The following is a 21,890-nucleotide window of genomic DNA, read 5'->3' as shown; positions in this document are numbered from 1 at the left end:
CTGGTGAAGCTAAAGGTGAAGACCGCTAGCCATGGCTAACAAAGACTAGTAGTTACTTAGCTGGCTAACTCCTAATGGAAGTTCCAGTTATAAGGAATAATAATAGCAGATCCGTACCACATTGGGTGAGGGGGGTTGCAGGAACGTATATTTAGTTCGTAGATAGAACGTGAGATTAACAAGGATCCGCCTCTTTTTTTTTCTATTTTCGCTTAAAATGACATACCCAAATCTAAATGCCTGTAGCTCAGGCCCTGAAGCAAGGATATGCATATTATTGGTACCATTTGAAAAGAAACACTTTGTATTTTGTGGAAATGTGAACGAAATGTAGGAGAATAACACAATAGATCTGGTAAAAGATAATACAAAGAAAATACCAACTGTTCTTTTTTTTTGTACCATCTTTGAAATGCAAGAGAAAGACCATAATGTATTATTCCAGCCCAGTCCAATTTAGATTTTGGCCACTAGATGGCAGCAGCGTATGTGCAAAGTTTTAGACTGATCCAATGAACCGTTGCATTTCTGTTCACAATGTTGTATCAAGACTGCCCAAATGTGCCTAATGTGTTTGTTAAAAACCTCTTGAAACTAGGGGGCACTATTTTCATTTTTGGAAAAATAACGTTCCCAAAGTAAACCGCCTATTTCTCAGGACCAAATGCTAGAATATGCATATAATTGACAGCTTAGGATAGAAAACACTCTAAAGGATCCAAAACTGTCAAAATATTGTCTGTGAGCATAACAGAACAGATATTACAGGTGAAAGCCTAAGAAAAATCCAATCAGGAAGTGACTCATGTTTTGAAACTGTTGTCTTCCTATGCACCCCTATTGGCCACTGAAAGGGATATCAACCAGATTCCTTTTTCTACGTATTCCCTAAGGTGTCTACAGCATTGTGACGTAGTTTCACGCCTTTATGTTGAAGAATGAGCATAAGCGACTACATTGCGTAAGTGGCCAGCTGAGGGCTCTCAGTGATTCTTGTGTAAAAGACAAAGGTAGTCATTTTTCCTCTCGCTCCTACTGAAAAGCCAATTGTCCCGGTTGATATATTATCGAATAGATATTTGAAAAACACCTTGAGGATTGATTATAAAAAACGTTTGCCATGTTTCTGTCAATATTATGGATATAATTTCTTTCAGCGTTGTCATGACCGCTATTTCCGGTGAATTTCTCAACACACCGTGACAAACAAACGGAGGAATTTTGGGTATAAAAATAATCTTTATGGAAGAAAAGGAATATTTGCTGTCTAACTGGGAGTCGTCAGTGAAAACATCCGAAGATCATCAAAGGTAAACGGTTAATTTGATTGCTTTTCTGATTTTCGTGACCAAACTTCCTGCTGCTAGTTGGACATAATGCTATGCTAGGCTATCGATAAACTTACACAAACGCTTGTCTTGCTTTGGCTGTAAAGCATAATTTCAAAATCTGAGATGACAGGGGCTAAGCTGTGTTTCACTATATTTCACTTGTGATTTCATGAATATTAATATTTTCTAGTAATATTTTTTGACCGTTGCGCTATGCTAATTAGTGTAGTTGACAATTCTCCCGGATCCGGGATGGGTAGTTCTAAGATTAATAACTTTTCATGTTCCAAATTGTGCACTCTCCTCAAACAATAGCATGGTATTCTTTCACTGTAATAGCTACTGTAAATTGGATAGTGCAGTTAGCTTGCTGCAAATATCAAATATGTCTATGACCTGGGAAATGTTCTTGTTACCTATTACCTAATGCTAATCGTATTAGCCTATGTTAGCGCAACCATCCGGGAAGGGACACTGATCCCGAAGATGTTTAAAATATAGCAAAAAAAGACTGTCTATTTACACGGGATAAGACAAACACATAGGTCCGACTGCTATGCCATCATGGAGCTATTATACCCAGACTGCCGCATCTGGCGGGGTCAGGTGTGGGCGGTCTGCAATTAGCCGTTTCATTTAGTATCTGTTGGGGTTGGCTTGTTGTACCGAAGATGACTGACTGAAAGGGAACTTAATGTTGTGACTGAAACTACTGTTCCCTGAAGGAGGGAAACGAGGTATAACACCTGTTTGGCCCCGACGCCGCACGTTCCTGGGCCCGGTGAAGAGCGGTATTAAATTGAAGGAAGGAATCCGAGCCTCACACTTATCACCTGTGGAAGACTCTACTTTCAGCGAGGCGCTGATTTCATTGGCCTTGTCAGGTTTGATTGGAGATCCTTTCACCGAAGTCGCGAGAGTGCGACTCCCCATAATGTTGTGTCTTGTTTTCCTCCCACAGGCAACAGTAGTTATACTCATAACATTACGTTTTTACCATCACTTTGCTGAATTGAAACTGAAGGTTGCACAGAAAACGTTTTTCCATCTCTGTGGACTTTTTACATTTATTTTTAATAATTATACAGAACGAACAGAGATCACATACACACACAGGCTTTATAACTAATTTAGGAAAATTGTAAAAAAAAAATTAACTCAGACACTTTACTTAAAATTCAGGAATGATGAACTACATAACCTATCGAGAGCTGAGTGAACCAAGGAATTTCATCATAGTTTGTCATTGGTCCCTGTCTATATATGGTGTCGTCCCACTGTCTCCTGTCTGGATTTGTTCACTGAACCAGTCTCTACTTCATGTAGATACAACTTTTGCATGGCATGTATTAGAGAGTACTGGGACAGTAATGACCTGTGCCAGTGTCCAATGTATAAGGACAAAGTCTACAAGAGACTTAGCTTTGCATCAATACTTTCATTTCTGAGGTGGCTGCTCAGCTCAGGATACCAGTTCAAGTGAAAGCTACCAGCAGCCCAGACCGAAACATGCTGAGCCTGAAGAAGTGGCCTGTGACATCTGTACTGGGACAAAGTTCAAGGCCCTGAAGTCCTGCCTGGTCTGCCTGACTTCTTACTCTGAGACTCACCTCAGCCTCATCAGATAGCACCAGTGCTAAAAAAAGACACTAGCTCATCAAAGCAGTAGAGAACCTGGAAGACAGGATGTGTAAGGAGCGTGACAAACTCCTGGAGTTGTTCTGTAGGACCGACCAGATGTGTTTTGTGTCTTGTGCAAGAAAACAGACCACAAGACTCACTACACTGTGTTTCTAGAGGAAGAGTATGGAAATAAATAGGCTACGCTGGGTCAAAAAGAGGCAGTGTGGCAGATGATCCTGAAGCGACTGCAGCAGGTTAAGGAAATCAAACACTCAGTAGAGCTCAGCAAGAGCATTGCAGCGAGAGAGATAGCAGACAGTGTGCAGCTCTTCACTGCTCTTGTACGCTCCACTGAGAGAAGCCAGGCTGAGCTCATTGAGGTGTTTAGGGTGAAGCAATAAGCTGCAGAGAAGCAGGTTGAAGGACTCGTTAACTTATTAAAGAGCAGGAGCAAAAAAATCAGTGCGCTACAGAAGAGATGCACTAAGCTGAAGCAGCTGTCACATAGTGAGGACTGCCTCCATTCTTGATACACACGGGAAACTGTTGAGCGTGAAAAACACAGCAGCGTTTCAGTTCTCGACACACTCAAACCAGTGCGCCTGGCATCTACTACCATACCCCGTTCAAAGGCACTTCAATATTTTGTCTTGCCCATTCACCTTCTGAATGGCATAAATAGACAATCCATGTCTCCGCTGTCTCAAGGCTTAAAAATCCTTATTTTACCCATCTCCTCCCCTTCAGAGTGATTGAAGTGAATTTAACAAGTGACATCAATGTGGGGTCATAGTTTTCACCCTACATTACTCATCTCATATGTATATACTGTACTTTATGTCATCTACTGCATCTTTATGTAATACATGTATCACTAGCCACTAAACTATGCCACTTTTGTTTACATACCCTACATTACTCATCTCATATGTATATACTGTCCTCGATACCATCTACTGCATCTTGCCTATGCCCATTCTGTACCATCACTCATTCATATCTATATGTACATATTCTTTATCCCTTTACACTTGTGTGTGTATAAGGTAGTAGATTTGGAATTGTTAGGTTAGATTACTCGTTGGTTATTACTGCATTGTCGGAACTAGAAGCACAAGCATTTCGCTACACTCGCATTAACATCTGCTAACCATGTGTGTGACAAATAAATTTGATTTGATATGGTCATTCTAGGTCATGGAAAGAGTAGGTGTTCTTAATGTTTTGTACACTGAATCTCTCTATGCCAAGCGCACTTGCTCCAGGTCATCTATAAGTCTTTGCTAGGTAAAGCCCCACCTTATCTCAGCTCACTGGTCACCATATTAACACCCACCCGTAGCACGCGCTCCAGCAGGTATATTTCACTAGTTATCCCCAAAGCCAACACTTCCTTTGGCCGCCTTTCCTTTCAGTTCTCTGCTGCCAGTGACTGGAACGAATTGCAAAAATCACAGAAACTGGAGTCTTATATCTCCCTCTCTGACTTTAAGCATCAGCTGTCAGAGCAGCTTACCGATCACTGTGCCTGTACACAACCAATCTGTAAATGGCACACCCAACTACCTCATCCCCATATTATTACTTACACTCTTGCTCTTTTGCACCCCAGTATCTCTACTTGCACATCATCTGCACATCTTTCACTCCAGTGTTAATGTTAAATTGTAATTATTTCGCCTCTATTGCCTATTTATTGAGGTCCCCAAAGATTGGAAAGCTGCCACGGTCATCCCCCTCTTCAAACTTCTACAGACCTATATCTATCCTACCCTGCCTTTCTAAGGTCTTGGAAAGGCAATTTAACAAACAGATCACAGACCATTTCGAATCCCACTGTACCTTCTCCGCTATGCAAACTGGTTTCCAAGCTGGTCACGGGTGCACCTCAGCCACGCTCAAGTTCCTAAACGATATCATAACCGCCATCGATAAGAGACATTATTGTGCAGCTGTATTCATCGACCTGGCCAAGGCTTTTGACTCTGTCAATCACCATATTCTTATCGGCAGACTCAACAGCCTTGGTTTCTCAAATGACTGCCTAGCCTGGTTCACCAACTACTTCTCTGGCAGAGTTCAGTGTGTCAAATCGGAGGGCCGGTTGTCCGGACCTCTGGCAGTCTCTATGGGGTGCCACTGGGGTCAATTCTCGGGCCTACTTTTTTTTCTGTATACATCAATGATGTCGCTCTTGCTGCTGGTGATTCTCTAATCCACCTCTACGCAGACGACACCATTCTGTATACTTCTGGCCCTTCTTCGGACACTGTGTTAACCTCTTGCTCCTACTTGAGATGCAGACGTCTCATCTAGACACCTGGAAATGCAAATGCGCTACGCTAAATGCTAAATGTACTCGTTAAAACTCAAACGTTCATTAAAACACACATGCAGGGTATTGAATTAAAGCTACACTCGTTGTGAATCTAGCCAACAAGTCAGATTTTTAAAATGCTTTTCGGTGAAAGCATGAGAAGCTATTATCTGATAGCATGCAACACCCCAATATACCTGAAGGGGACGTAAACAAAATAATTAGCGTAGCCGGCGCTACACAAAACGCAGAAATAAAATATAAAACGTTCATTACCTTTGATGATATTCTTTGTTGGCACTCCTATATGTTCCATAAACATCACAATTGGGTCTTTTTCCCGATTAAATCCGTCCATGTATGCCCAAAATATCCATTTGTATAGCCTGTCTGGTTCAGGAAAAAAGCTCCCTTCCAACACGCAACGTCATTTTTTAAAATTATATAAGTTGCCTATATTCTTTGACAAAACACTTCAACCTACTTTTGTAACCCAACTTTAGGTATTTGTAAACGTTAATAAGCGATCAAATTGATCACTGGGCGATCTGTATTCAATAGCAGCTACTCAAGAAAACAATGTCCTTTGTCTCTCTTCCAAAATCGATTGCTGTATGCTGGACGGAATGAAGGATCTATTTGTCATTACACAAAGGATTTTTGTCAATGACAATGACGTTTTTGGCGACATCGTGTGGAAGTTGTAGGAACTGCAAGCTCCCTGCTACATATTTTTTCTTGCAATAAACAAGTCAGAGACTGGCGGATTAATACTTTTCTGTGGTTTTTGTGACCAGGTTTTTCTTGGGATTTCGCTTGCTGTTCACGTTCTGTTATAGTCACAGACGTTATTTAACCAGTTTTAGAAACTTCAGAGTGTTTTCTATCCACACATACTAATCATATGCATATACTATATTCCTGGCATGAGTAGCAGGACGCTGAAATGTTGCGCGATTTTTAACAGAATGTTCGAAAAAGGAGGGGGTAGACTGAAGAGGTTTTTAACTAACCTACAGACGAGCTTCAATGCCATACAACTCTCCTTCCGTGGCCTCCAACTGCTCTTAAATGCAAGCAAAACTAAATGCATGCTCTTCAACCGATCGCTGCCCACACCTACCCACCCGTCCAGCATCGCTACTCTGGACCGTTCTGACTTAGAATATGTGGATAACTACAAATACCTAGGTGTCTGGTTAGACTGTAAACTCTCCTTCCAGACTCACATCAAACATCTCCAATCCAAAATTAAATCTAGAATCGGCTTCCTATTTTGCAACAAAGCATCCTTCACTCATGATGCCAAACATACCCTAGTAAAACTGACTATCTTACAGATCCTTGACATCGGCAATGTAATTTACAGAATAGCCTCCAACACTCTACTCAGCAAATTGGATGCAGTCTGTGATTTTCTGGATTTTTTTTCTCATTTAGTCTGTCATAGTTGAAGTGTACCTATGATAAATTACAGGCCTCTCTCATCTTTTTAAGTGGGATAACTTGAACAATTGGTGGCTGACTAAATACTTTTTTGCCCCACTGTACTACCCACCACTGCGATCTGTATGCTCTCGTTAGCTGGTCCTCGCTTCATATTCGTCGCCAAATCCATTGGCTCCAGGTCATCAATAAGTCATTGCTAGGTAAAGCCCCGCCTTATCTCAGCTCACTGGTCACCATAGCAGCACCCACCCATTGCACGCACTCCAGCAGGTATATTTCACTGGTTACCCCCAAAACCAATTCCTCCTTCGACCGCCTTTCCAAACAGTTTTCTGCTGCCAATGACTAGAACGAACTGCAAAAATCACTGAAGCTGGAGACTTATCTCCCTCACTAGCTTCAAGCACCAGCAGTCAGAGCAGCTCACAGATCACTGTACCTGTACATAGCCAATCTGTAAATCGCCCATCCAACTACCTCATCACCATACTGTTATTTATTTTGCTCCTTTGCACCCCAGTATCTCTACTTGCACACTCATCTTCTGCACATCTATCACTCCAGTGTTTAATTTTCCATACTGTAATTTTTTTCACCACTAAGGCCTATTTATTGCCTCACCCCTCTTATCCTACCTCATTTACACACACTGCATTTAGACTTTCTCTATTGTACTATTAACTGTGTTTGTTTATTCCATGTGTAACACTGTGTTGTTGTTTGTGTCGCACTGCTTTGCTTGATCTTGGCCAGATCGCAGTGGTAAATGAGAACTTGTTCTCAACTAGCCTACCTAGTTACATAAAGGTGAAATAAATAAATAACAATTGCCTACCTCCCTATTCTTCTACATTTGCACACACTACACTGTACATGTCTTTTTTTCTATTGTTTTATTGACTGTACGTTTGTTTATGTGTAACTCTGTGTTGTTTTTGTTGCTTGATCTTGGCCAGTTGTAAATGAGAACTTGTTCTCAACTGGCCTACCTGGTTAAATAAAGGTGAAATAAAAAAAGAAAGTAAATAAAAATGCGTGGGAATAATTTGAAACAGATTTTGAAAAGGAAAATCACTTGGAGCTGACCCTGATACAGAACACCCCACTCTTATTCTGTCTGAGGACAGTAAAGAAGTTTTCAACCAGAAGACAGAATCTCATTGAAAACCCCAAAAGAGTGTGTGTGTCCTAGGAAAGAAGGGCTTCTCTTCAATTTTACTATGAGGTGCAGGGGGAGACTGATTGGGGTTTAGGAGTGACAAAAGAGTCCATCAACAGGAAGAGAAAGATTTGTCTGAGACTTGAGAATGGCTACTGGACGATATGGCTGAGGAAGGGAAATTAGCATGAAGCTCTTGATAAACCTGCTGTCCCACTCCTCCTCAGAGAGAAGCCCCAGAAGGTGGGATAATTTTTGGATTATGAGGAGGGTCAGGTATCCTTCTATGATGTGGAGGTTAGATCTCATACAGTATCTACTCTTTCACTGGCCATAGCTTCACTGAGGCACTTTGGCCCCAAGCCCAATGGTGGTATGATGGTGGTAAAAACTCTGCCCCCTCGATCATCACTCTTGTCATTCAAACAGTTAGAATTGTAGCTTTTTATAAAAAAAAGCGATTTATAAAAAGAAAATGCTTAATTAAATCGCTCAATTATCAAGCACAACAAAATACATACAGATTTCATTGAATAAATATGAATGTTCTTATTGTTTTGTGTATTTGAATTTTCATCTTCAAATCCAACTTGTAAAATAAGAACATTTGCAGCCCCCTCTGCTCCTTTCATATTAATTTGGAACCTGACAAACTCCCCAGTCCCTGCTGGTGATAGCATACCCATATCGCGATGCTGCCACCACAATACTTGAAAAGACAGGCTTTCCTGGCATTTGTATTGTAAGCTTTTGTGTTGTATTGGATTTTTTCTTTATGGCCCCCAAAAAACATATTTCATATGTTGTCTTGCCTTATTACTTAATGACCTTGTTGCAAACAGAATGAAAGATTTGGAGTGGATTTTTTAACACATGCTTCCTTTTAACTTTGCCATACAGGCCAAGAATGTGGAGTGAATGCAGTGTTGTTGATCGTCTGTATTTTCAATCAATACGTCTTAATTTATATTTTCTTATTCATTTGGAAAATGTTGTATAATTTGTCGTTTACTTTGAAAATGTGGAGTAGGTTGTGTAGATTGGTAGGAATAATCCAATGTAATCCCTTTTTTGGATGACATTTTAAGGCATTAAAATGTGAAGACCGTGCAAGGGGTGTGTAGACTTTCCCTAGCGACTTTATACCACTGGTGCGTGTGTTCACAACTCATGTCTGTCTGTGTATGCATATACAGTACCATTTTATCACATGCCGGGATCATATGTTTCCCCAACAGATTGGAACATGGGACCCTCCCAGTGGGCTGAACATGACAGAGAACCACAAGAGCAAAACGACTAACATCACTGACTCTCTGGCTAACAAATCCCTCCGCGTCTCCACCATACTGGTAAACATACATTTGGCTTGTTCTCTTTCTTTCTGCGGCCTCACATATGCACACAGCAGGATCACTGAAGTCATGACGACTAAGAGGAGAGAGTGAATCAGTCGGATGCCCAATCAAAAAACGACAAATGCGTCAAATAATATTTTAGGGGGAAAAGCCACCCGAAACAACTCATTCCTTTAATTTACAGTGTAAAATAACACTAATATGTGAGAACAATATTTTTTGTGAACAAATGATTAATTTTGGCGACGTAATATTGCCTAAACAAACTGCACTATCAATTTAGGAGTCTACAATCTCACCATGTTCAACCTGCAGGTCGATGTTCCCAACAGGGTGACATTCACAGCGGCAGATATACTTTTGAGGAGATGGGAAACATTGCCCATGCTACGGTATTGGTCGTGCGGTGCATTCTGGGCGAATCTGGGACAAGGAGTGCATGGTAGTCTATTGGGCGCTAGCTCAAAAACCCAACATTAGCATGAATTTCATCAACCAGAAGTAAAACATTACAAATATTTTCTGAGATGTGAGATAATTCATTTGCTATCTGTAATCTCGTGTAGCTTTGGAATTGTGACATTACGTACTTTAGAGGAAAATAGGCACGTTTCTCGACATATGAGAGGGGATTGGTTTAGCAACCGCATGACATAGCATGACCATTTGCACGCGATTGGTCGACAGTCTGCTGTGTGGGGTGTTACACGTTCCTTCATTTATTGGGTTCCTATCTCCTTTCTATAATATCTCTGTCAATGGCACCATGCTATGCACCCTGGTCAAAGAAATGTGCTAATGTGCTTCAAAGAATCCTCCATTTGCAGCAATTACAGCCTTGCAGACCTTTGGCATTCTAGTTGTCAATTTGTTGAGGTAATCTGAAGAGATTTCACCCCATGCTTCCTGAAGCACCTCCCACAAATTGGATTGTTTTGATGGGCACTTCTTAACGTACCATACGGTCAAGCTGCTCCCACAACAGCTCAATAGAGTTGAGATCCGGTGACTGTGCTGGCCACTCCATTATAGACAAAATACCAGCTAACTGCTTCTTCCCTAAATAGTTCTTGCATAGTTTAGCATTGTCCTGTTGTAGGAGGAAATTGGCTCCAATTAAGCGCCGTCCACAGGGTATAGCGTTGCAAAATGGAGTGATAGCCTTCCTTCTTCAAGATCCCTTTTACCCTGTACAAATCTCCCACTTTACCACCACCAAAGCACCCCCAGACCATCACATTACCTCCACCATACTTGACAGATGGTGTCAAGCACTCCTCCAGCATCTTTTCATTTTTTCTGCAACTCACGAATGTTCTTCTTTGTGATCTGAACACCTCAAACAGATTCGTCTGTCCATAACACTTTTTTCCAATCTTCCTCTGTCCAGTGTCTGTGTTCCTTTGCCCATCTTAATCTTTTATTTTTATTGGCCAGTCTGAGATATGGCTTTTTCTTTGCAACTCTGCCTAGAAGGCCAGCATCCCAGAGTCGCCTCTTCACTGTTGAAGTTGAGACTGGTGTTTTGCGGGTAGTTTTTAATGAAGCTGCTCATTGAGGACTTGTGAGGCATCTGTTTCTCAAACTAGACACTCTAATGCACTTGTCCTCTTGCTCAGTTCTGCACCAGGGCCTCCCACTCTTTCTATTCTGGTTAGATACAGTTTTCAGCTGTGCTAACATAGTTGCAAAAGGGTTTTCTAATGATCAATTAGCCTTTTAAAATGATAAACTTGGATTAACTAACACAATGTGCTATTGGAACACAGGAGTGATGGTTGCTGATAATGGGCCTCTGTACGCCTATGTAGATATTCCATTAAAAATCAGCTGTTTCCAGCTACAATAGTCATTTACAACATTAACAATGTCTTCACTGTATTTATAATCAATTTGATATTATTTAATTGGACCAAAAATGTGCTTTTCTTTAAAAAATGAGCATTTCTAAGTGCCTTCTCATTTTTAACGGTTGTGTAGAAGTAAGATTTTGAGACATAACATGTATTATTTTCATATTGTAGTACTTTTCTTAATGCTAAATTCCTGTTCTTTTTAGAAGTTGTCTCACAAAAACAAGCGTATCTCGGTGAAATGTAAATTAGGCACTTAGCATACTTTTTATTTTCAAAGCCTTTTATGTTTAATTCAGCTCGCTTAATTCATGCTAATTTAGCTTTTTGTGACCCACGGAAACAACTTTGCAGACAACCACCACAACATGTAAAATTCAAAAGTTGTTGTGAGGGAGCAGCACCGCTCTGTCAACAGAGCTCGGTGCTTATTGTCCGATGTATTAGGTTACGAAATATGACTTCTTGGATATAATGTTAATCCCATGTTAGAGAAAGACTCTACTGAATAATTCAAGACATGAAGAATATTATTTGTCTTGGTAAAATGTATTTCATAAAAATAAAAAACATGAGCTGGCCCACACCCAGAATAATAGTTTGTGTGGAGGTGCTTACTAACGGCGAATAAACTAAACTATCAGAATCAAAAAGTTGCACTCTCCATGTATAATCTCCCAGCAATTTACTGGGTATTTACCAACATTTCGGCATCACTGTGTCTTCTTCAGGGTAATGTCATGAATACTTGAACCAGGTTATGTAGACACACTGTGCAATTAGTGGAACCAATGACAGTAGTGAGGGGTGTGTCATAATGATTAAGTTCATTAAAATTAATTAGTGAAACTGTTAAAAAAATAGTATATGGCATATTAAATATATTACGGTATTGTTATCATATAGAAACATAATGGAATATTGTACATCATATTAGCCATAACATATTATTGTTTTATTCAATTTCACATAATTTCATATTTCATTTTTGTTACATGTAATCTTTTGGTTCAACTTTAATATATAATGAGCATCAACAGGGGGAACATATCAGGTGTACTCTAATATGATGTAAAAAAATGTTTTACATGTTCATATGGGAAAATGTGGTCATAAGAAGGGCCTGAGATCCAAGTCAATATTCCGACCACTAGGGGTGAATGTTTTTAGAGAGGATATCCAGTAAGCCACCCTTTGTAGTAGTAGGATCTTGATGTTACCTCCTCTCCCCCAAACGTAATGCATGCATATAGGCCTACTGAATCTCTGATTAGCTGTGGCGCACCAGTCTGAGTCCAGTCCTGGACAAGACTGATATGTTTTTATTAGGTTTTATTTACTGCAGTGTCTATAAATTGTCCAAACGCACAACCGCTTTCCCACTCTATATTGCTGTAGAATCTTCACCAATGCTTTACTTTCGTCATCCCCAAACATTTTATGAAAAAGTGAAAATGACCATATCCAAGTGCTTGCTTGTCAAACAATGTAAACAAAAAAAGTATAATTCTTCCGGGGGATGTACAGTGCATTCGTAAATTATTCAGACCCCTTGACTTCTTCCACATTTTGTTACGTTACAGCCTTATTCTAAAATGTATTCAATCGTTTTCCCCCTCATCAATCTACACACAATACCCCATACTGACAAAGCAAAAACAGGTATTTAGACATTATTGCAAATGTATTAAAATGAAAAAATGAAATATAAAATTTACAAAAGTATTCAGACTCTTTACTCAGTACTTTGTTGAAGCTATTTTGGCAGGAATTACAGCCTGGAGTCTTCTTGGGTATGACGCTACAAGCTTGGCTCACCTGTATTTGGGGAGTTTCTCCCATTCTTCTCTGCAAATCCTCTCAAGCTCTGTCAGGTTGGATGGGGAGCTTCGCTGCACAGCTATTTTCAGGTCTCTCCAGAGATGTTTGTTCGGGTTCAAGTCCACGCTCTGGCTGGGCCACTCAAGGACATTGAGTGGCCCAGCTAGAGACTTGTCACGAAGCAACGCGTGCGTTGTCTTTGCTGTGTGCTTAGGGTCATTGTCCTGTTGGAAGGTGAACCTTCGCCCCAGTCTGAGGTCCTGAGCACTCTGGAGCAGGTTTTCATTAAGGATCTCTCTGTAGGCCTCCCAGGTGGCGCAGTGGTGAAGGGTGCTGTACTGCAGCGCCAGCTGTGCCACCAGAGACTCTGGGTTCGCGCCTAGGCTCTGTCGTAACCGGCCGCGACCGGGAGGTTGGCCTAGCGTCGTCCGGGTTAGGGAGGGTTTGGCCGGGCGACTCCTGTGGCGGGCTGGGCGCAGTGCACGGTGTTTCCTCTGACACATTGGCTTCCAATGTTCCGGGTTAAATCGCGCTGTGTTAAGAAGCTGTGCGGCTTGGTTGGGTTGTGTATCGGAGGACGCATGACTTTCAACCTTCGTCTCTACCGAGCCCGTACGGGAGTTGTAGCGATAAGACAAGATAGTAGCTACTAAAAACAATTGGATACCAGGAAAAAGGGGTAAAATAAAAAATAAATAAAAAGGATCTTTGCTCCATTCATCTTTCCCTCAACCTGACTAGTGTCCCAGTCTCTGCCGCTGAAAAAACATCCCTACAGCATGATGCTGCCACCACCATGGTGGTGCCAGGTTTCCTCCAGACATTACGCTTTGCATTCAGGCCAAAGAGTTCAATCTTGGTTTCATCAGACCAGAGAATCTTGATTCTCATGGTCTGAGTCCTTTAGGTGCTTTTTGGCAAACTCCAAGCTGTCCGGGTGCCTTTTACTGGGGGGTGGCTTCCGTCTGGCAACTCTACAATCATTGCCTCATTGGTGAAGTGCTGCAGAGATGGTTGTCCTTTTGGAAGGTTCTCCCATCTCCACAGAGGAACTCTGGAGCTTTGTCAGAGTGAACATCGGGTTATTGGTCACCTCCCTGACCTAGGCCCTTCTCCCTGATTGCTCTGCTCTAGGAAGAATCTTGGTGGTTTCAAACTTCCATTTAAGAATGATGGAGGCCACTGTGCTCTTGGGGTCCTTCAATGCTGCAGACATGGTGCCCTCCCCATATCTGTGCCTTGACACAATCCTTTTGAATAAGGCTGAAACGTAACAAAATGTGGAAAAAGGGAAGGGGTCTGAATACAGATTTTAATATAATTTCAGGTTTCTAAAATGCTGTCAGTTCCACTTTAACTGCTAGGCTACCTGCTAGGCTACCTGCTATGCTACCTGCTAGGCTACCTGCTAGGATACCTGCTAGGCTACCTGCTAGGCTACCTGCTGCCCCATAGCTGGAGTATAATGTATTTTTTCTCTGCTCTCTTTTGACATAATTATCTTTCTTGTCCTTCTTGTCTTTTCTCATCCCTATCTCTACCTCTCTCTCGCCTCCTACCGCCTCTATTTGTCTTTACCCCTTCATTTGCCTCTCCCTCCTTTCTTCTTCTCCTTCTATCACTCTCCTTGGTCTTTTCTCATCCCCCTCTCTCTACTCATAACCCCTTCCTTTGACCCCTTCCTCCTTTCTATCTGTCTCTGCCTCTCTCCCTCTTTCCACCTTCTCCCTCCTTTCTTCCTCCTCCCTCTTTCACTCTACCATCTCCCCATCCCTCCCACCCCCATCTTTCCTTAACAGGTGGAGCCCTATGTGATGTTCAAGAAGTCCGACAAGCCGCTGTACGGAAACGACCGCTTCGAGGGCTATTGCATCGACCTGCTCCGCGAGCTCTCGGGGATCCTGGGCTTTCACTATGAGGTGAGTGGCTTTCCATGTGTCTCAGTTGGTAGAGCATGGGGCTTGCAATGCCAGGGTTGTGGGTTTGATCTCCATGGGGGAACCGTATGAAAATGAATGCACATACTACTACAAGTGTCTACTGAATGGCATATATTATTTTTCTTGTTACTTTTATAATTAATATCACTGTTGTTATTGTTATTATTATTATTATTAGGTGCGCCTGGTGGAGGACGGCAAGTATGGGGCGCTGGAGGAGAGCACGGGCCAGTGGAATGGCATGGTCAGGGAGCTCATGGACCACGTGAGTAGTGGAGTGGAGGAGTCTCATTGTTCCTGTGGTGGTTATTGGTGTGTTGCCGTGGTGATGAGGATACGGTTTGGAAGATAATGGATACAATGGAGAATGGGCTTTGAATAGGTCCAGAGGTTTTGACTTTATAGGGTCTGTTTGGGTCTACAGTGCACCAATTATAATAAGGACGCTTTTTAGTCCTTTGACTTCCCAGTTCCCACCAAGTCTTGCACATTTCTCATATTGCATATTTATTTAGCAAGGTAAGTCATTGAGAACTAGTTTTAAATTCAAGCAATAAGGCCAGAGGGGGTGAGGTATATGGCCAATATACCACGGCAAAGGGCTGTTCTTAGGCACGAAGCGAAGTGAAGTGCCTGGATATACCCCTTAGCTATTGCACAGTATATTAGCCATATACCACAAACTCCCTTATTGCTATTACGAACTGGTTACCAACATAAACAGAACAGTAAACAAGTATTTTTGCGACATACCCGTGGTATATTGTCTGATGTACCACGACTTTCAGCCAATCAGCATCCAGGACCTAAACTAATTTACAATAACAACCTAGTTTAAATGACTTCACTGATTTCTCCCTTGTCCTTCTAGGATCTTCCACACATTCTCAGTGACTGGTCAAAGTGTTGACAGAGAGGAGATCCTATATCTGTTTCTTGTAAGCCCCGGTTTCTAATGTGATACCACAGCCCCTGATTGGTCGACTGTCTCCACCCCACAATCTATGTCCAAATTGTATTTGTTCTAATTTGATACCATATCCCCTAATTGGTGGACTACACCCACCTTCCAATGTGTGTCCTAATTTGATTGGTTTTGATGTGATACCACAGCTTCTGATTGGTGGACTCCAATTCCTTCCCTGATCTCTGTCCACAGAAAGCAGACCTAGTGGTGGCTCCTTTGGCCATTACCTATGTGAGGGAGAAGGTCATCGACTTCTCCAAGCCCTTCATGACCCTGGGGATAAGTATCCTCTACCGCAAGCCCAACGGAACCAACCCGGGTGTCTTCTCCTTCCTCAACCCCCTCTCACCCGATATCTGGATGTATATTCTGCTGGCTTACTTGGGTGTCAGTTGTGTGCTGTTTGTCATAGCCAGGTAACATGCATCCCTCACCGCTCGCTTTCACAAACCAGACAGTGGCTTTTCTCTCCGTCTTACGATACTAGTACAAGCTCAGAGTGTGAAGTTCTACCTGTGAAACAAACTCTATGCCCCACAGGAAAGCTTTGACAGTGTGTGAATTAAGTCCAGCTGACTGAGGCAGTACATATGCCCTTAAGCTCATGTAATGCTATCTTATGTAAAGTACTGTGGACATGCCCTGGCTTAACCCCAGACTGAGGGAAATATGAAACAATCGAGTGAGGTAGAGCTAAAGCACTATATAAGTAACCTATGACCTTGCCCGGCCTTTGGTTATATATTGGTTTGTTCAGTGTTAGGAGCTGAGTACAGTGTGTTTATACAGCTATTATAAGTAGAGTAAGACTTATTTTTCTGGTTGCAAAAAATACATCTTTAGATGGTTGTAATCTGACGTTTCGGCATCCATAAAACCAGTTTACAACAACAATATGATGCCATTATGACATCCCATGCCCAATGTTGCCCGCTTTTTGGTAGAATTCCCCTGGAGCCTTTGCTAGTGTAGAAAAGTGTTCATTAACCCCAGAACTCTGGGGTGCCAGCTGTTGATTGATCTTTGGTTAGACCCCAAGGGTTTTGTGGTTAATATACGTCTTCCAAATGTTACTGGCCTTTTGATCACCTGAAAGGAAGGCAACAACTGTCACCTAAGTTGGTTCAGAATATGCACTTATTTTATTGTCATCTTTATCAAAGGTATGTTGGGTAAGTTTCTCTATATGTTCAATGTAGCCTTTACATGGTTTTAAGTTTACACAGTAAACACAGTCAAATGAACTCCGATATAGCTGCAACATTGTCTGCGTACAAGCATGTTTGTGTGTCAACATTGTGTGTATGAAAGTGTTCTTATTATAACAGATTCACTTATTATAACAAACTTCCTTAACCACACTCTAGTGATGAATAACCTTGCTTGAAACATGATGACTTAGTCTTAGAGGCTTTAGCTCAGCAGGCTTAAACAGTGCTATGGCAATTAAGGGAACCTGGGTTTGAACCCAGTAAATCACACCAATATTGCCCATACTATAGTCTTCTTTATCAGATAACTATTCCTCTCTCTCCTCCATATGGGTGTTGATGTGCAATAGCTCTAAAGCCTGATGTACTGATTTCTGCCCAGGCGTCAACTTGCTCCCTTATAATTGTAGTATTGACCTACAGACAGATTGGTTGAGTCCCTATATGTGAAGGATATTGTTTTCTTTAACCCCCTACAAATAGAGTCGGTAGTGTAGCCATAGATGGAGATATGTCAGTGGTAAAGCAGGTAAACTTCAGATCTCTAAGGGGTGTTAAAAGCTCATTCCACCCACATTTGAAGGGCTAAAAGGAACTAACTTATTTTCCTATAATCGGCAGAATTCTATTTTTTCATATTCCTAAACTGTTTCCTCCAACATTTTGTTATTTCTTTACTCTCTTTATTCACTCAGAGGGTGTTCTCAATCATAGAGCACATACGTATACAGTCGCAAAATACACTGCTCAAAAAAATTAAGGGAACACTAAAATAACACATCCTAGATCTGAATGAATTAAATATTCTTATTAAATACTTTTTTCTTTACATAGTTGAATGTGCTGACAACAAAATCACACAAATTATCAATGGAAATCAAATGTATCAACCCATGGAGGTCTGGATTTGGAGTCACACTCAAAATTAAAGTGGAAAACCACACTACAGGCTGATCCAACTTTGATGTAATGTCCCTAAAACAAGTCAAAATGAGGCTCAGTAGTGTGTGTGGCCTCCACGTGCCTGTATGACCTCCCTACAACGCCTGGGCATGCTCCTGATGAGGTGGCGGATGGTCTCCTGAGGGATCTCCTCCCAGACCTGGACTAAAGCATCCGCCAACTCCTAGACAGTCTGTGTTGCAACGTGGCGTTGGTGGATGGAGCGAGACATGATGTCCCAGATGTGCTCAATTGGATTCAGGTCTGGGGAACGGGCAGGCCAGTCCATAGCATCAATGCCTTCCTCTTGCAGGAACTGCTGACACACTCCAGCCACATGAGGTCTTGCATTAGGAGGAACCCAGGGCCAACCGCACCAGCATATGGTCTCACAAGGGGTCTGAGGATCTCATCTCGGTACCTAATGGCAGTCAGGCTACCTCTGGCGAGCACATGTAGGGCTGTGCGGCCCCCCAAAGAAATGCCACCCCACACCATGACTGACCCCCAAACCGGTCATGCTGGAGGATGTTGCAAGCAGCAGAACGTTCTCCACGGCGTCTCCAGACTGTCACGTCTGTCACATGTGCTCAGTGTGAACCTGCTTTCATCTGTGAAGAGCACAGGGCGCCAGTGGCGAATTTGCCAATCTTGGTATTCTCTGGCAAATGCCAAACATCCTACACAGTGTTGGGCTGTAAGCACAACCCCCACCTGTGGACGTCAGGCCCTCATACCACCCTCATGGAGTCTGTTTCTGAACATTTGAGCAGACACATGCACATTTGTGGCCTGCTGGAGGTCATTTTGCAGGGCTCTGGCAGTGCTCCTCCTGCTCCTCCTTGCACAAAGGTGGAGGTAGTGGCCCTGCTACTGGGTTGTTTCCCTCCTACGGCCTCCTCCTCGTCTCCTGATGTACTGGCCTGTCTCCTGGTAGTGCCTCCATGCTCTGGACACTATGCTGACAGACACAGAAAACCTTCTTGCCACAGCTCGCATTGATGTGCCATCCTGGATGAGTTTCACTACCTGAGCCATTTGTGTTGGTTGTAGACTCCGTCTCATGCTACCACTACAGTGAAAGCACCGCCAGCATTCAAAAGTGACCAAAACATCAGCCAGGAAGCATAGGAACTGAGAAGTGGTCTGTGGTCACCACCTGCAGAACCACTCCTTTATTGGGGGTGTCTTGCTAATTGCCTATAATTTCCACCTGTTGTCTATTCCATTTGCACAACAGCATGTGAAATGTATTGTCAATCAGTGTTGCTTCCTAAGTGGACAGTTTGATTGACTTGGAGTCACATTGTGTTGTTTAAGTGTTCCCTTTATTTTTTTGAGCAGTGTATATCACAGAAAACTTGGACAATGCATGTGAAATTCGCAATAAGGCCCCTGTCATTTCATGTAAACATGTAATTGCTCCTCATGCCAGCTTACACCCTAGATAAGTATATATCACAGTGTCACCTCGGGCTCTCTCTTCAACACACACACACACTGTCTCCTTGTAACCGCTGGCTACCGTGCGCCTGCCGCACAATGTCCACCACACACACACACACTCTCTCTCGCGCTCTTTCTCTCTTACACACCTCTCCTCAGATGCCCTGAGACAAGTAAAGAAACCGATCTATAAAGCTGGCTAGAGTAATTTAATCCGGCCGACAGCTGATGCGTGTTGGGTTATTGTGACCCTGGATAGGAGAGTAGGATGATGAGAGAAGAGAAGAGGCAGAGGAATAATTTTGTTATTCTGTGTGGAACTCGGTGTGTGTGTATTCGTGTCAAATCAAATCAACCTTTATTTGTCACATGTGCCGAATACAGCAACCTTACCTTGGAATGCTTACTTATAAGCCCTTAACCAACAGTGCAGTTCAAGAAGAGTTAAGACAAATATTTATCTAATGAACTAAAGTAAAAAATCATAAAAAGTAACACAGTAACATAACAATAACAAGGCTTTATACAGGGGGTACCGGTACCGAGTCAGTGTGCGGAGGTACAGGTTAGTTGAGGTAATTTGGACATGTATTTAGGGGTGAAGTGACTATGCATAGATAATAAACAGCGAGTAGCAGCAGTGTACAAAACATATGGAAGGGGGGGGGGTGTCAATGTAAAAAGTCCGGTAGCCATTTGATTGATTGTTCAGCAGTGTTATGGCTTGGGGGTAGAAACTGCTAAGGAGCCTTTTGATCCTAGACTTGGCACTCCGGTACCGCTTGCCATGCGGTAGCAGAGAAAACAATCTATGACTTGGGTGACTGGAGTCTTTGACAATTTTTTGGGCTTTCCTCAGACACCGCCTATTATATAGGTCCTGGATGGCAGGAAGCTTGGTCCCAGTAATCTACTGGGCCGTACACACTACCCTCTGTAGCGCCTTATGGTCAGATGCTGAGCAGTTGCCATACCAGGCGGGGATGCAACCGGTCAGGATGCTCTCGATGGTGCAGCTGTAGAACTTTTTGAGGATCTGGGGACCCATGCCAAATCTTTTTAGTCTCCTGAGGGGGAAAAGGTTTTGTCGTGCCCTCTTCACAACTGTCGTGCCCTCTTCACAACTGTCGTGCCCTCTTCACAACTGTCGTGGTGTGTTTTTACCATGATAGTTCGTTGGTGATGTGGACACCAAGGAAATTGAAACTCTCGACCCGCTCAACTACAGCCCCGTCGATGTTAATGGGGGCCTGTTCGACTCTGCTTTTTCTGTAGTCCACGATCAGCTCCTTCGTCTTGCTCACATTTAGGGAGAGGTTGTTGTCCTGGTACCACACTGCAAGTTCTCTGACCTCCCTGTTGACTGTCTCATCATTGTCGGTGATCAGGCATAACACTGTTGTTGTCAGTAAACCTAATGATTGTGCTGAAGTCATGTTTGGCCATGCAGTCTTGGGTGAACAGGGAGTACAGGAGGGGATTCAGTTCACACCCCGAGGGGCCCCAGTGTTGAGGATCAGCGTGGCAGACATGTTGTTGCCTACCCTTTCCACCTGGGGGTGGCCCGTCAGGAAGTCCAGGATCCAGTTGCAGAGGGAGGTGTTTAGTCCCAGGGTCTTTAGCTTAGGGATGAGCTTTGTGGGCACTATGGTGTTGAACGCTGCGCTGTAGTCAATGAACAGCATTCTCACCTAGGTGTTCATTTTGTCCAGGTGGGAAAGGGCAGTGTGGAGTGTGATTGAGATTACGTCATCTGTGGATCTGTTGGGGCGGTATGCAAATTGGAGTGTGTCTAGAGTATCCAGGATGCTGCTGTTGATGTAAGCCATGACCAGCCCTTCAAAGCACTTCACGGCTACAGATGTGAGTGCTACAAGGCGGTAGCCATTTAGGCATTTTACCTTTGCTTCCTTGGGCTCAGGGACTATGGTGGTCTGCTTGAAACATGTAGGTATTACAGACTCGGTCAGGGAGAGGTTGAAAATGTCAGTGAAGACCCTTGCCAGTTGGTCCGCGCATGCTTTGAGTACACGTCTTGGGAGTCCGTCCGGCTCCACGGCTTTGTGAATGTTGACCTGTTTAAAGGTCTTGCTCACATCGGCTACCGGGAGCATTGTCACACAGTCATCCAGAACAGCTGGTGCTCCCATACATGCTTCAGTGTTGCTTGCCTCGAAGCGAGTATAAAAGGCATTTAGCTTGTCTGGGAGGCTCGTGTCACTGGGCAACTTGCGTCACTGGGTTTCCCTTTGTAGTCTGTAATAGTTTTCACACCCTGTCACATCCGACGAGCATCAGAGCAGGTGTAGTAGGATTCAATCTTAATTCTGTATTGACTCTTTGCCTGTTTGATGGTTCATCTGAGGACATAGCGTGATTTCTTATTAGCGTCCGCATTAGTCTCCCGCTCCTTGAAAGCGGCAGCTCTAGACTTTAGCTCAATGCAGATGTTGCCTGTAATCCATGGTTTCTG

At 42.9% G+C, this 21,890-nt stretch overlaps 1 protein-coding gene across 1 annotated transcript in view; it reads left to right on the top strand.

Annotated features, from left to right (window-relative positions):
* LOC110521035 (glutamate receptor ionotropic, kainate 2) overlaps positions 1-21,890 on the top strand; it is a 98,657-nt gene that overhangs the window by 48,580 nt on the left and 28,187 nt on the right. Inside the window, exons 4-7 of the mRNA XM_036975452.1 lie at positions 9,118-9,231; positions 14,711-14,830; positions 15,030-15,116; positions 16,011-16,234. Coding sequence (XP_036831347.1) covers positions 9,118-9,231; positions 14,711-14,830; positions 15,030-15,116; positions 16,011-16,234 — 545 coding nt within the window. The remainder of the gene's footprint in view (positions 1-9,117; positions 9,232-14,710; positions 14,831-15,029; positions 15,117-16,010; positions 16,235-21,890) is intronic.

Source organism: Oncorhynchus mykiss, chromosome 4 (genome assembly GCF_013265735.2).
Source record: "Oncorhynchus mykiss isolate Arlee chromosome 4, USDA_OmykA_1.1, whole genome shotgun sequence".
NCBI lineage: Eukaryota > Metazoa > Chordata > Actinopteri > Salmoniformes > Salmonidae > Oncorhynchus > Oncorhynchus mykiss.
This window is presented reverse-complemented; position numbering and strand designations above follow the sequence as displayed.